We start from the raw sequence: 14753 nt of genomic DNA, 5'->3' as shown, positions 1-14753 counted from the left end.
TATACTTTGCTTCTCTTGTTCACTTTCTCTTATGTTGAAGTTCTACTCTTATTTAATTCTCTCTTTTCATGAATTTTGTTTCTGGGAGGTCAGGCTATCATAAACTAGTCACAGAGTCAAATCTTGTGTTTCTTTTGTCTTAGTATAGGTGAGTACATTATCATATGGTAGGTGTCTTTGTGAATGGTCATGTAATTTAATCTTAAACTTCTACCCAGGATTTGATCACATTTTGATGAAGTATAGCACAGTGCCATAGAATCTATAGATAGTGTGCAAAAGATTGGGGTTGGAGAAAGGGTGTCAATGTTTTAAGCATTCTTTATCAGGAGATTCAAATGTCTAAAATCTAGTAAGGAAGTCCTGACTTCTTTCCCATTGCTCTCAGATTTCTGTGCGGAAGGTCAACGTGCTTCCTGCCATCTTCGTCTGGTAGTCCTTGTCAAATTCTTCATTCTGAGCCACAGTAAAATAGTTCTTCCAGTCCCCAGGCATTCCTGAAACAAGACAAAGTCTCAGGATTGTTAGAGGAGTACAGGAGAAGTGAGCATGCACCCTTAGAGCCAGCACAAGAATTAGGAAGAAAAGGAAGTTTGCCTTTCAAAAACTGTACAGTACTGTCACTGACAAGACTAAGTAATGGCACAAGAAACATTTCTGGAAAATCTACGCAGATCATGGAGACCACAGAGTCTAATTTGGTATCTTAGCGTGTAAGTCTTACATACCTTTCCTCATAAAGGGGGAGATAGAGTGGTCCATGATGCTTGTAGGTAAAGTGGTGTAGTTGGCCATTGGGTTTTGCTTCATTACATCAAAGGAAGTGTGATAGATGATTTTATTCAGAACTTCCTCTGATATGTCTTTCTCCAGGAACTTCAATATCTTCTGAATTTCCCGCTTTGTGTCCTGTATGTAGAACAGTTAAGCAAAATAAATTACTTTGGGTTTTCCATAATGGATGACATTCTGTTTGTACAAATAGTATGTGGGGAAGGATGAGTTAAGGGATTCAAATATATTCAACAAATAGACCTCAAGTGATGATTATGTATAAGGCACTGTACTGTCCCAGGTGCTGCCACAACACAAAGATGAGGGCTGTCCCTGCCCTCAGGAGGCTTACCTTGCAATAGGGGAATTAAATGTAAACACAACTAACTGCAATACCTGGCCCAGAAAACATGCTGCCATATACAGAGAGAGAACCATGAGATCTAATGGAAGGAGAATTCTATCTCCTGGCAGAGAATCAGGAAAGGTAGTATAAAGGAGAGAAATTGTTGTTAGTGAAGCAAAATGTTACTAACTCTAGTTTTGAGCTATAAGAGATTGCAAAAGAGTTTATGAGTTTAACAGGAGATTAGTAAGAGGATGAATAAAAGAGACCTCAAGTTGACCCAGAAATGTGAATCCTTGTGCCTTGGTTCTTTCTGATCAAAAGATGCAGAAAGAGGAGCTATAGCTTTTGATTAGATTTCAGAGGGCTTCTTAGCATTGGGATAGAAAGTAGTTTTGTAATTCTAGGATGCTAATCACTGGGTCATGAGAGTGAATTTGTGATGTCACTCATGCACAATGACTTGAAATGAAGAAATCAGCCCTCTGTCCCAATATGTGGGACCAATCCTGCCAATGTTTATATGGATTTAACTTCAGTTTGTGATGTGGTTTTGGAGGGTGGAAGAGGAAAGATACTAAGTTTATTGCACACAACTAGGCACTTTACAAATATGTCTCATAAATCCTTACAATAATTTCATGAGATATTAAGTAAGATGATGCCCATTTTGTAGGTGAAGAAACATGGTTAATGAGTATCAAGATTAATTCAACTATAAAGTCATGTGATATTTCCTGAGGAGTAAAGATGTTCTGGAAATTGTAAACTGAAGCAAAGAAAATTTAGAAGATTAAAAATGTAGTTAGAGCTTTTGAGGATAAAACTGAGCCCACATGCCAGGGTTTTAGCTGTGGTTTTTTTCATTGGAGAATGTGGAGAATCCAATGGAGACCACAGTGCCCCTCACCTCCTTCATGTCCTCATAGAAAAGGTAGAGAATGTGGTGCTGGTCTTTTGCATCCCACCATCCCTTTACATGGTCATACCAGGAGCCCCACAGCACTAAGAGGAAGGAGAGAAACAGGGTGTCAATATCAACTTGAAACTTATAAAATGAGCATGGCTGTCTCAAATAAAAAGCACATTTCATAAATGCAACCAGAAGACAAAGACCCTAGGCAGAATTCTGATTTGCAGGACAGGATTTAAAAATATACATATTTAGGGAGATAATAACAAGTATTCAGGATTCCTTGGTTTATATTTCTACCCTTGAACTTACAACCACATGCAATATTGTCTTGTGGATAGGGGTTCATTATCTTTAGTTCCCTTGTATCACTGCACGGTGCCTAGATAAGTGTTTTGTAATAAAAATTGTTTCCTAACAGGGTGGTTTTGAAAAGAAGCCTTTCATTCTGAAAAATCTATAATTACCAGATATTTGGACACCTTTACTCTCTTTGGTGGTAAATGGGAGGAAGACACTGGGTGTCTTCTGTTGGCCTTGCCAAAGTTACTCTCCATCCCCCTCCACCCTTCAAGGTTGACCCCTATGGACTATGTCTATTGGTTCCTTTGTGCTCAGGCTTCCACCTGGGCTTTGTCAGCAAGAGGCACTAGAAGGCTTTTGGAGGCAGGAGGAGAGTGAGGATGACGTGTTTATTTCCCTAATGCCCTCCCTGTTGGCTCACTATGGTTGACTTTTTCCCCTACCAAAGGCCTTAGCTTCTACTAAAGGGCCCTCTCCTTTTTCTAGGGCAATGCCTTCCTGCTGATGTTCTCCCCAGAACATTATACTATCACCTGTTAGTTTCTTTAAACCTGCTCAGAGCATTCTAAATAGTCTCTTAGCTAACCTGTCTCCAAATGACCCAGCTTGAGTGTATCCTCTACATCATCCTAGAACCTTGAATAATACAATCATTCAATAAAAACCCTTCCTTTATGGTGTCAGTAGGTTAATGAATAAGGAAACATGAATCCATAATTTTATTTTACTCACCTTTTCCAGCTTTGAATGTCTCAACATATTCCTCCCAGGTACCAGGGTCAAGCACCATTTTATTCATTCTTGAGAAATGGTAGTAGGACACCAGACAGTCCTTGGCATTTCTAGCCACATAGATAATCTGAAATCAGCCAACAAGGGGATTGAGACACAAGGAGAAAACAAGACAGAAACATATAATTGTTCAGTGCACCATGTTATTTGAAAGTTTCTAAGGAGAATCGTCGCCTATCTCATTTGAGTCATTGAACATGCATGTGGTTTAGGACATACCCAGATAATCCTGGATAATCTTCCCATCTCAAGAGTCTGAATTTAGTCACATATGCAAAGTCCACTTTACCATACAAGTAGCATTCATAGGTTTTGGTGATTAAGATATGGATATTTTTGGTGGAATATTATTTAGCTTACCACACCATCATAAAATGAAAAGCTTGGACTGAGGTCTCTAAGGTCATTTCCTCCTTCAGTAGTCCACAATCAGCAGATAAAGGGAGGTACTGCCATTGAGATTATTTCATTTTTAGAAATCTTGGTTTTACAAAAAAATTAGTATAGTGACTAACCAAGTGTTAGTGTGTCTCCTGACAATGAGTCTACAATATCATTTGGAAATAACATTGGGTTCTGTGGGAATCAACCAAGAAATCACAAAACAAGGTGACCTGGGTATAATCTTAGGGAAGCAAATAAGGAAGGGGATAGCATTTTGATATACAGAAACATATTCAATTCTATCGCACCTTGCTTGAAGATAGGAGATGGAAAAGATGATGCTCTGGTGGGGCATAGAAACCCAGACAGCAATCACTCTCTTCACATTTCTGAGCACTGCCCTGAGGAGGGAGTGTCTTGGCTAAACAGACTTGACCGTTATGGTTTCTGTAGTAAGTGTTCGGCTCAGAAAGTGAAAGTCTGCAGTTGGGTTTCCAAACTAGCTGACCCGGTCCAGCTGATAAAAGCATTTGATTCTGTGGGTGGCTACATTTTTCACTGCAAATTTATAAGTTGATATTTGGTTTATATGCAATATATCATTGATTTCAACACTCTGATGAAGCAGATATCAAAAAGAAACACTAGTACATCCATTGTACACTGCATTTATACGATCTGAATTTGGAAGTGTCAAAATAAAAATTAAAAAGTTTTAATGGAGGCTATAGAGCTATAACAGCTCCTGAGAACTTGCTCCATGAGATACACTCTCATTAAAGGTGGACCAGTTTCTAAACACTGCATCATGGTCTTATGGCTCTCCATACTCCTTTGTCTCTTGGTTCATTTTCTCTTCATAGGTTTTCCCTAAGTAAATCTCCTTCATATCTTACTCTGCTTTGGCTTTTGCTTTTTGAAAGATTCAAAATAAGATAATTGTCTTTGTCAGGAAACATGTGCTTTGTTCCACTGCTCACTCTCATTGAATGTGGTTTAATTAGCAACCAATCAGAATGATTTTCTCTGAAAACGTCCTAGTATGTACGAGAAATAATATTTTAAAGAAAGGTGTTTCTACATAAAAACCATGCAAACCTTTAGAGAATTTTTATTACAGTTTATTTGAGCCAAACTGACAACATATGCTGTGGAGCAACATCTCAAATGCTTCTGAGGAGACAGTTTTGCAGCTTCTTTTATGCACTTGAAATTAAGGAGGGAATAGAAGGAAGATTACATGTGGGAAAAGCAAGGCAAGGATAACAGGATAGTTAAGCTTATGTGTTCTCTTGAGGGTGGTTTGAAGGAGGGGTCTGAAAAGAGGTATTTCAAAGGTGTGTTAACCTGGATGCACAGAAACAAAGGACAGGGCAGCCCAAGGCAAAGTTAAGCCTTTTACCAAAGAAGTTATAGGCCTGGGGTGTGACTACCCACCATGACCTTCGAGTTAGGAATTTATGTGAAGTTACTTTCCACAAAATCCCTTTTTTTATCCACAGGTGGATCCAGAATGGAGTGTGTGGGGATGTGGGAGCATCACTTGCTCTGTACCTCCACTGGTTATTTACCTTTCAATACCAGTGATTCTTTCCACTTAGAGATATTCTTTGGCCATATTGATCAAAACTGGATTTGAAGAGTCAGCTCCTCTTACCTTTGAATTTTCTTTCCAGAAGGAAGGTGGTAGCAATTGAACAGGCAGATGAGTCTTCAGAGTTCTAGGAGAAGGCATTTTGTTGGCCAGATCCAGACCTGGGAAATAAAACCACACCATTCAGCTGAACATTTCTCATCAGCTACATGGATTTAATACTATTGTTTTGTCAAACATCTGGAATAAGAGATACCAAACAGCTGGTTCTACTTTAAATTATGGTTTTACATGTCTGTGTTTACCTCCTGATGATGTCTTTACCATTCATTCTGGTAGAGGAAGCAATAATGAGATATTTAAAAGTACTGAGACATTACTTTCCTTATCTTCTGGGTATTGGTGTGTGCCTTTGTGGGCAGATAAAGATGCTGTGGGAGGTTTGAGGTTGGTGGTAACTGTGACTCTAACAAGCACTAGGATATTTTGTCCTTTGGGGTTTCTACTATTGCAATTGGGAGTAGAGGAAAGACAACCGGAGAAGAACTGTCTCCTCTTAAAAGAGGAAGGTTACTGGGCCAGTTCTACAGCCCCAGAAGCTCTGTTTAAAAAGCTTTAGTTTCTCTTTCAATCTTTACTTTCAAGGTCAAGAACCACAGTAGTCACCAGTCATATGCCAGCACTGTGTTCTGTGCTGCAGTATATTTTCAGATGAAAAATTGAGCCTGAACAAAATTATAACACAACACTCCAAACTTAATTAAGTATCCTGAAAGAAACATTTGTGAATATTAAAAATATAACTCAGAAATATGAAAATTAAGAGCTGAAATAGACAAAAAGGTGAATAATGAAAAAATAATTTGAACTCAAGAAATAGAAAAAAAAATGACAAAGTAACCCAGTAAATAAATATTAAATCACAAGGTTCACAATGGAAATAGATTTAAATAAAATTCCAATAAAACACATCAAAGAAAAGCAAGAAAACAACCAAGAAGATGATGAGTTAAAGAAAGAAGTAAAAAGTTTTAGAGAGAAAGTGACAGACACAGAAGACAGGTAAAGGTCCAACACTGGTATCAATTGGAGTTCCTGAGAAGAAAATTAAAATAGTGGAATTAATTAATATTTAAACCTAAACTAGAACAAACTTTCTGGGGAAAAAAGGAGACTTTAATTTATATCCATTGAGAGTTTAGCTAAAGTACTCCATAATATTGCTGCCTCGGCATGCATTCTGTATGGCCAAGTGGCCTGCAGGGACCTTAAACTGACACCAGCCTACCCTTGAGCACATGCCCAACATAGCAGTAGTCCAGAGTCACAGGTAAATGTAAGTTCCTGATATGACTCCCCAAGGACCCTTTTGGTAAGCAGTTTCCCCTATCTGGAACTTAACTCCAGTCAGCCACCCCTGCCCTTCATGGATATCCATCTAGGAAGGCCACCCTCCCCTGGCCTAAACTCTGCTGACCCCCTAAATGTACCAATGCCTTGGATGTCATCCCCCCAGCTCAAGAGCTTGCCATTGGAGCTGATAACACCTCAGATGGTGACATTAAAATTCAAGAGAGGGCCGGCTGAGTGGCTCAGTTGGTTAAGAGCACAAGCTCTGAGCAACAAGGTCGCTGGTTCAATTTCCACAAGGGCCAGTGAGCTGTGTCTGAGTTGAGCTGCCAACAGGTTGCAGGATGGCTCAACTGGTGAGAGCACGTGCTCCTAACAACAAGGTTGCCTGTTCAACTCCTGCATGGGTTGGTGCGCTACGCCCACCCACAACTAAGATTGAACAGGGCACCTTGAGCTGAACGGCTGCAAACTGCCAATGGGCAGCCGGATGGTGACTGGACTTGGAGCTGAGCTAGCTGTGCCCTCTACAGCTAAGATTGAAGGACAACAACTTGGCTGTTCCCCTTCACCAATTCCCCAACACTGTTACTCTTCCCCAATTCCCCAATAAAATCTTAAAAGCAAAAAACAAATAAAACCTCAACAGAATGATGAGGGAAACAATGCACCTCAACCTCCCTCACACCTCAACCATGATCACCTGTGCATGGGGAGGGAAATGACTGCAGGGACTGTTAACCTAGAGGCTGGGCTGTAGAAATGGATCAACCCTCAGGACCCTGTTGACTACTGTTTTTTTCTGAAATAGCTGCTTGCCTCACGAACCTTGCCTCTATTAAAACACTTGCAAAGCTATGAGTAAGTCTGCTCACTGCCTGGCAGCACTAGACATCCTTTCACCTTTATGGCAAGCCAAATGATGTATTCTAAACCACACAAGCCACAATAAGGGACTGCCTCACAACATCCCATGATTGACCAGCTTAGATCATACTCTGAGTCTGATGGAGCAAAGGCACGATTTACCAGCACAAATGTTGATGGATAATCTACTGGGATTAGATTTCCTATTGGCTAATTTAAGTGGAGTCTGTTCTTTACAGAGCACACCTTGCTGCATGTACATTAACAACTCAGGACAGGTACAGGCCAACTTCAGGTTGTCTGAAAGTGTACAGGTCATGCATAATATAACCAAAATATTTCAGCAAATTTCCATACTCCCTGAAGTCCCTGGTTTGTTCTCATGGCTCTCACCATCCACCTAAGGGCAATGGCTGAGAAGGGGATTTTGAATAGGAGCAAGTCTATTCATCACAGACTTCATATTGTTGCTATGGTTAAATGTGCTTTACATTGGCACAGAAAACAATACCCATGTCCTTTAACATATCTGCTACACAAGTGATTGCTTTGCCTGAGGCCAAGGACAGATTGTTGAGAGTTCAGCTAAACTACTCGTAACATTGCTGCCTTGGAATCTATTCTGTGTGGCCAAGGGGCCTGCAGGAACCTTAAACTGACACCAGCCAGCCATCAAGCACATGCCTTAGATAGCAGCCCGCAGAATTATAAGGAAATGTAAGTCCTTGATATGACTCCCCAAGGACCCTTATGATGAGTAGTCTTCCCTGCCTCCCAGGTCCTTCCCCTCGAGTACCTCGTTGATAAGACCTACTCAAAGCTTACCAAAACCTATCTGTTTTTGGTATGACTTGACAAACATGGCCTTAGCCGGGGAGCCCCAAAGCACAGACCCTAATAAAGGTACGTGCCTCAGGCCCTGCCATATTCTCTGCCTGACCTTGCCTTGACCTTCCTGCATGGTGTTCTTGACCTTCGAGGTGTTCTGTATACTTCCTTCAGAACCTGTGAGTTATAAATTTCTCTGTTTCAATTCCCTTGTGGTTTCTGTTGAATTCTAGGTGTCTCACCATCCCAAACCCCAGGGTTCTACTTAACAAATGTTAATTTAATAGACTCACAAGAACATCTTAACCATGTGGTATCAGGACAAGTTGATTCATAATGATCAACTCTGAAAAATATCACAGTAAAATTATTATATTTTAAAACAAAGAAAAAATCCTTAGGACCTCCAAGCAAAAGAAGAAATAATTCATAAAGTCAAGAGAATGAAACTGGCATCAGACTTCTGGAAAAACAACAAACAAGGCAAGTCAATAGCAGAGCAGTATTTCCAAGAAACTTAAAGGTAGAAAATGTGAATGAACAATATTATATCCAAGTAAGCTATGCTTCAAAAAAAGGCTATAGAAAAAAGTTTTAAATGTGTAAGAACTCAGACTATGCATGTACCTACCTGAGCAGCCTGCTAGGATGAGTTTGATACAACCAGGAGGTGACTAGGAAAACCTTATCAAATGGACTGATGGTAAGCATTTCACATTAATTAACACTAGAACTAAAATTTAAAAGGGTGAGGTGATGGACTTAAGAGTAATATGTAAACCTATAGGTTCTGACAAAGTAGAAAGAATACAAGTTAAAATTTAGAGTAAGATATCGGTGGTTGTATAAGTAAGAAAGGGAGTCAAATGATTTTTTGGTAACTGGCAGGTCAGATAGTAAAAGTTTAAGTAAGAGAAAAGAGAATTGAGGGTTAAGGCATTATAAAAGGTAATAATACACAGGCAACTAACAACTAGGAAATAAAAAAATTTCCTAAATTCAAAATAAAACCCTATTAAAAACAAAACAAAAAACCTGCACACGCGCGCGCACACACACACACACACACACACACACACACACACACACACACACACCCAAGGGTACATTACATAAGGAAAGAAACACAGTAAATATTATTTATTGTGAACAGTAATTTCTATGCATGATAGTATGACATAATTGTGACAAAACATATAGGTGATATTAATAAATGTGAGTGAGATTAAACCACCTATTAAAAATTTTCAAAGTGGTTCATAAAAGAAAACCCAGCTGTATGGAGCATACATGAGATTCACCAAAAACACATAAAGATTAAAAATAAAAGGATGGATAGAGATATAATATCAAATGGAAACTATAAGAAGGCAGGAATTGTGATGTTATTAGATAAAGTAGACTTCAACTCCAAAGTATTATATGTGACAAAGAAGGAACTTTCTAATGCTAAAGACCCCATTATATCAATAAAATATAATATCATGAATAGCTATACACAATAACAGAATAATCACTTATATAAAACAGAAACTACAGTAGGCATAAGGAGAAATAGAAACATATTAATAATAGCATACTTCAATTCTCAGTACAAGACCAGTCAAGTCTCAGTAAAAGACCAAAAAAAAAGACAAAAAAAAGGATGTAAAAGATTTAAAAAACATAATACATTATATCTTTTGGATAGTAGAGGATATACCTTCTTCTCAAGTGCCCATAGCAAATTCACAAAAATTGATCCTATATTAGGGCACAAATTAATTATCAGTGTTCATAAAACTAAAATACTACAAACAACAATCTTGGATCACAAATGCAATAAAACTAGAAATTAAACACAAAGCCGTCCCTTCCCCCCAATAAAAAGCTTTTCATCTGGAAATTAAAAACATTTACTAAACAACTTTGATGTAAAATTACATTAATTTTGAAAAATGTGAATTGAAATATAAAGAATATGCTACAAATCAAAACATTTACAATAGTGATCAGAGAAAAATTTATAGCCATAAACAAAGAATGAATGAAAATAAGTGAATTAAATCCCCAGCTCAAAAAGCATTTGACAATACCCAAAATTGATTTATGATTAAAAACTATGAGAAAACAAGGAATAGAAGTGAACTGCTTCAGCATGATAAAAAGCATCTACAAAAAAAGCTACAGCTAGCTTCATACTTAATGGTAAAACTTGAATGCTCTTCCACTGAGATTAAGATCAAGACAAGAATGCTTGCTCTCATGATTTTTATTCAACACTGCAATGGAGGCTCCAGCCAGTGCAGTAAGGCAAGAAAAACAAATAATATATATTCAGACTAGAAACGAAGAAGTAAAATTTTCTTTGTTCACAGAAGACATGATTATCTGTGCAGAAAACCCAATAGAATGTATATAAAGATACTAGCACCAATAAGCTAGGTTGCAGGATACAAGATCAAATACAAAAATCAACTATATTTCAATATGCCAGCAACCAATAATTAAAAGTTAAAATATAAAAATGCCACTTATACTAGCATAAAAGAAAAACATTTATGGTTAAATTTGGCTAAAGATGTGCAAGACCTATGTAATGGAAGGTACAAAAAATTGCTGAGGGAGATTAAAGAAGGCCTAAATAACCTGAGAAATGAACCATGTTTATAGATCAGAAAATATGATTTTGTTAGGTTATTAGTTCTCCCTAAATAAATTGATAGATTCAATGCAATCCCAAGCAAATATCATCATGTTTATTTTTTTTTTGGTAGAAACTAACAACCCAATCCTAGAATTTATATGAATATGCAAAGATTCTAAAATAGCTATGGCAACTTTTGAAAAGAAGAAAAATTTTTGGAGGATTTATACTACCTAATTTCAAAACATTTAAAGCTACAGTAATTAAAAAAAGTGTGTGGTATTGGCACAAAGATGGACACACAATGGATAGAAATAGAAAACCCAGAATATTCACATACTTATATGGTTAATTGACTTTGGTAAAGGGGACAGGGCAATTCAATGGGAGAAGAGATAATTTTTCTACTAATGATGCTGTAATAATTGGTTCAATAAATAATGCATTTTTAATAGGTATTATTTTACAAATGAAGAAACATTAGGTTTTGAGAGGTTGAGTAACTTGCTCAAGGTCACCCAGATATGAATCCAAACCTGCATTTGAGGCTGGGCTGTTTGATTTCCAGAGTCTATGGCTTTTTACCACTGAGTTGTCTCCTATTGCAAAAGCTACTGTTCGCTACTTTTTACTTTATAAAACACGTCCTTTATTCTTCATTGATTGCAAGCTTTATAAGGGTGCTGTCTATATTTTATATTGTTTAGTATCTTCTGTGTGAAGTATAATCATTTGTTGATAATAATGACACTATATATACTTTAGCTTGATTCTCTGGAAGACAGGTTATAGGTAAATATATATTCAGAAGACATTCCTCCATGAGAGGGCAGGCAGTACAGTGACACAGAAAAGTGGTTCTTAATTATTGGATGTTAGGAGTCTGCTGTGTTATGATATATACATTTATGGTCACTCTCAAGTTCTCAGTCAACAGTCAACAAGGAATGTGTTGTCTGATGCTACACAATCGTATATTTTAGCAGATAAATTTAGGAGTCTTTTTTTTCCAGTTGAAGTGAGTTTGTTGACCTGAACCACCTTCAAACTCCTTCCCAGTTCCCTTTGGAAATATTTTCTAGAAGGCTGATGTAGAAATAATTCTCTTTTCATATGGAAATTAACCCAGCATAGTGGACACAACCTCATAAGTCCTAGTTGCACAAACTTACCTGAGTTGAAGGGCGGAGGTAGAGTCCACTCAATGAAAGGATGTCGGTCAAAGATGTTGGCCCGCTGGCACTTCTGCACATTTCCATCATTTTGGATCATGTCCACAATCTCCTGTGTCCAGGTTGTACCTAGAAACATTAGTTATTCTCAATTTCACATGCTCATCACATAATTTAATTCTACTTCTTTAATTATTCATGTATTCAGTAAAATTCACATTTGCTGAGTGTTTGCAGAATCAGATTATAATCAGATTTTAAGACATCGCTTATAATGTCCTCTGAGTTACACACAAGTAGACAAAGCCTCTGCATGACACTCAGGGTGGACAGAGCTTGTGCATAATACCCAAAGTGGACGGAGCCTGTAAGTGACACCCAGGCTGGACAGAGCCTCTGCATGACACCAGAATGGATACAGCCCCTCCTCTGAGCACCAGTGGCCCCTGTGCTCATTGTCAGTGCCTGCTTACATATCTGCCTTCTTGTGAGACTGAGAGCTCTACAGAGGTGGAAACTGTCCTTTTATTCATTTTATCCCTAGTACCTAGCATAACACTTTGCATGTCATAAATGTAGCTTGAGTGAAAGAACATTGAATCAAATAAATGTAGGGAGATACAAAGATGAATTAGCCACTGTCTCTGTCCCTACAAGCTTACAACCTTTTTGGAGGAGATAAGATATGATACAGACTGCTTCTTGCCTAGTTAATAGCCATTGTTTTCTTCTTTCTCAAATTAATAGATCTTCAATTTTTATTTGGGCATATAGCTACTTGGCTAAAAGGTGATATTTTTGTCTTTCTTGCAGTTAGATGTAGCCATGACATTAAATTTTGGGAGGTTGTCTTTAAAAGGAAGGACATGAGCTTGTTCCTCAATTGCCTTCCTTCTTGCTGCATTTGGAATATGCATGTGATGGCTGGAGTCATATTCGACTATACAACCAAAAGATGGTGGACTATACAACTAAATATTGGACTATACAACTAAAGATGGCAGAGCAAAAAGTTAGAAGGAATCAAGATTTCTGATGATTGATGTAGCCACCATTTCAACCTGAACTATTAACTTCCAGACTGCTTTTCTCTTTTGTGTTGTCGTGAGTTTTCTGACACTTGTAGCCAAATTAAATCCTAACTGGTATAGAAAAGGGGTGTAAATAGACATATGGGTAGGCGAAGAGCTGGCTGTGCTCATTGCCCACCTAATTTCTATTTTCCTCTTTACACCAAAAAGATTTGGTGTCTCTCTGGCTCTTAGCCAAACCTGATGCTCACTGATATGTAATATTTATACACAAATAACTAAAAGATTAACAGTCTACAGTAAGAACCACAAAGGATGCACAAAGGGGTACAGGAGTTCAGAGGAAGAGGGTCAGCTTACTGCAGAAGGGGTCAGAAAGGCTTTGTGGAGATGGTAGCTTTAGAGTGAAGAGTTATAGGAGAACTGGAATGTTTACCTGCATTAAGAAGCCAAAACATCCCAAGTGGAAACACCTCAGGAGCCACAATGAAGACAGGCAGATTTTCACATTGGAAAGTATCAGTCAGTATGGCTCACAGGGTGTTGAGAGGTGGTGGGGAAGGTAGAGGAATAAGGCCGGAGAGAGAATTTGAGACTATCTCAGAGAGTGAGGAGGGCCTGGGGGTTGATTGCATCATTTCCAATGTGAGTTGAAAATAAATTTCTGCTCTGAGGTGTAATACAAAGTTAAATTCAGGTCTAGGCAAGAGAAGTGCTAACCAGACAGAAGAGGAGATTCTTGAGAAACTGAAATCTGCCAACAGGAACTCCCTATTCTAGTTTATTAGGTAAGCCTGGTCAGCAGTGCTGACTAGTGAGAACAGAGAGAGGCTGAGGAAGGAATTCTGAGCCAGGAATCCTCCTGGTTATGAAAATCTAGAATTTCTCTTGTTGAGTGAGTCAAATGTTCACCAAGAGACTCTCTCACACTGGTTAAAGCTTAAAGTTCTTGACCTCACTGTCATGCTGCTTGAAATTATAAATACAGATAATGTAGAAGGATTATCAGTCATCATATCACTGTCTCCCCTGGTCTTCCACCCCTGCACAAGCCTGGCACACTCTTTGCCCTTTCCAATCCTTACTTTTCCCACAAACTCCACTTAATTTCATAAGATTCTGTTAAGTGTCACCTCCCCTTTCACAAATCCTTCTCTTTGTACTTGTGTAGGTTTAGATTCAATGCTATTAGCACTTTTTACATTGGGGTAAAAGCTGTAGGTTCCCCCTGTCTCCTCCGCTAAGGGAAGCTCCTCCTGTGCATGGGGCTCAGTTACTCAGGGAGAGCTTAGCGGATGTGAACAAGGGGTGGCTGCGTTGGCAAGGGTCACTGGAGGAATGTCTGCGTTATTTCTCAGACACTGTGCTTTTAAATAGTGTTGTAACTCATTCAGTCTTTTGACGATTTGGGATTCTGGCCATCTCTATCAGGGACCTAAATAAAAAGGAGGCTCTTGGATCTTTGGGGATTGGAACTCATAAGCCAGTCTGGTTTTCATTTTTCGAGGGACAAGCCCTGGTGAAACCCACATTTTTAAATCAGGAGGCTCCTCCAGGTACTTGCAAAGCTGGCTTCTCCAACACCAGTTTCTCAAACCCACCTGCCTTTGCATAGGTTGCAATGAGGAGATCATCAGGATTTGCTTGGAAATTCCAGATTTTTTCCCAATTATCACTTATCATCTTGGTCATGAGGACTCCATTCACTTCTTCGGTTTCTGGTCGTATGTGTTTTTCCCCCAGGTGGAGATGTTCTATTTCTTCTAAGGACAT

The 14753-nt window shown here is 38.6% G+C and overlaps 1 protein-coding gene across 1 annotated transcript; it reads right to left on the bottom strand.

Annotated features, from left to right (window-relative positions):
• Positions 1-384: 384 nt before the first annotated feature.
• On the bottom strand, positions 385-14753 carry LOC109373461 (sulfotransferase 1C1). Its single transcript, XM_019627265.1, has 7 exons — positions 14582-14753; positions 11950-12078; positions 5170-5267; positions 3069-3195; positions 2031-2125; positions 729-909; positions 385-497 (listed from the first exon to the last, which is right to left on the bottom strand). The coding sequence occupies exons 1-7, from the start codon at positions 14751-14753 to the stop codon at positions 385-387; spliced, it is 915 nt and encodes a 304-aa protein (XP_019482810.1).

The sequence above is a fragment of the Hipposideros armiger genome, unplaced genomic scaffold, assembly GCF_001890085.2.
Source record: "Hipposideros armiger isolate ML-2016 unplaced genomic scaffold, ASM189008v1 scaffold_727, whole genome shotgun sequence".
In the NCBI taxonomy this organism is placed as follows: domain Eukaryota; kingdom Metazoa; phylum Chordata; class Mammalia; order Chiroptera; family Hipposideridae; genus Hipposideros; species Hipposideros armiger.
Note: the sequence above shows the minus strand (reverse complement) of the source record. Positions and strands in the feature narration are given on the sequence as shown.

Coding starts and splice junctions, on each gene's coding strand:
- LOC109373461 (XM_019627265.1), bottom strand. CDS start 14,753: ATGTCCTTAGAAGAAATAGAACATCTCCACCTGGGGGAAAAACACATA. Junction 12,079..14,581: donor TGCAACCTATGCAAAGGCAG/GTGGGTTTGAGA, acceptor TAATGTTTCTAG/GTACAACCTGGACACAGGAG. Junction 910..2,030: donor TCTATGAGGACATGAAGGAG/GTGAGGGGCACT, acceptor TTCTACATACAG/GACACAAAGCGGGAAATTCA.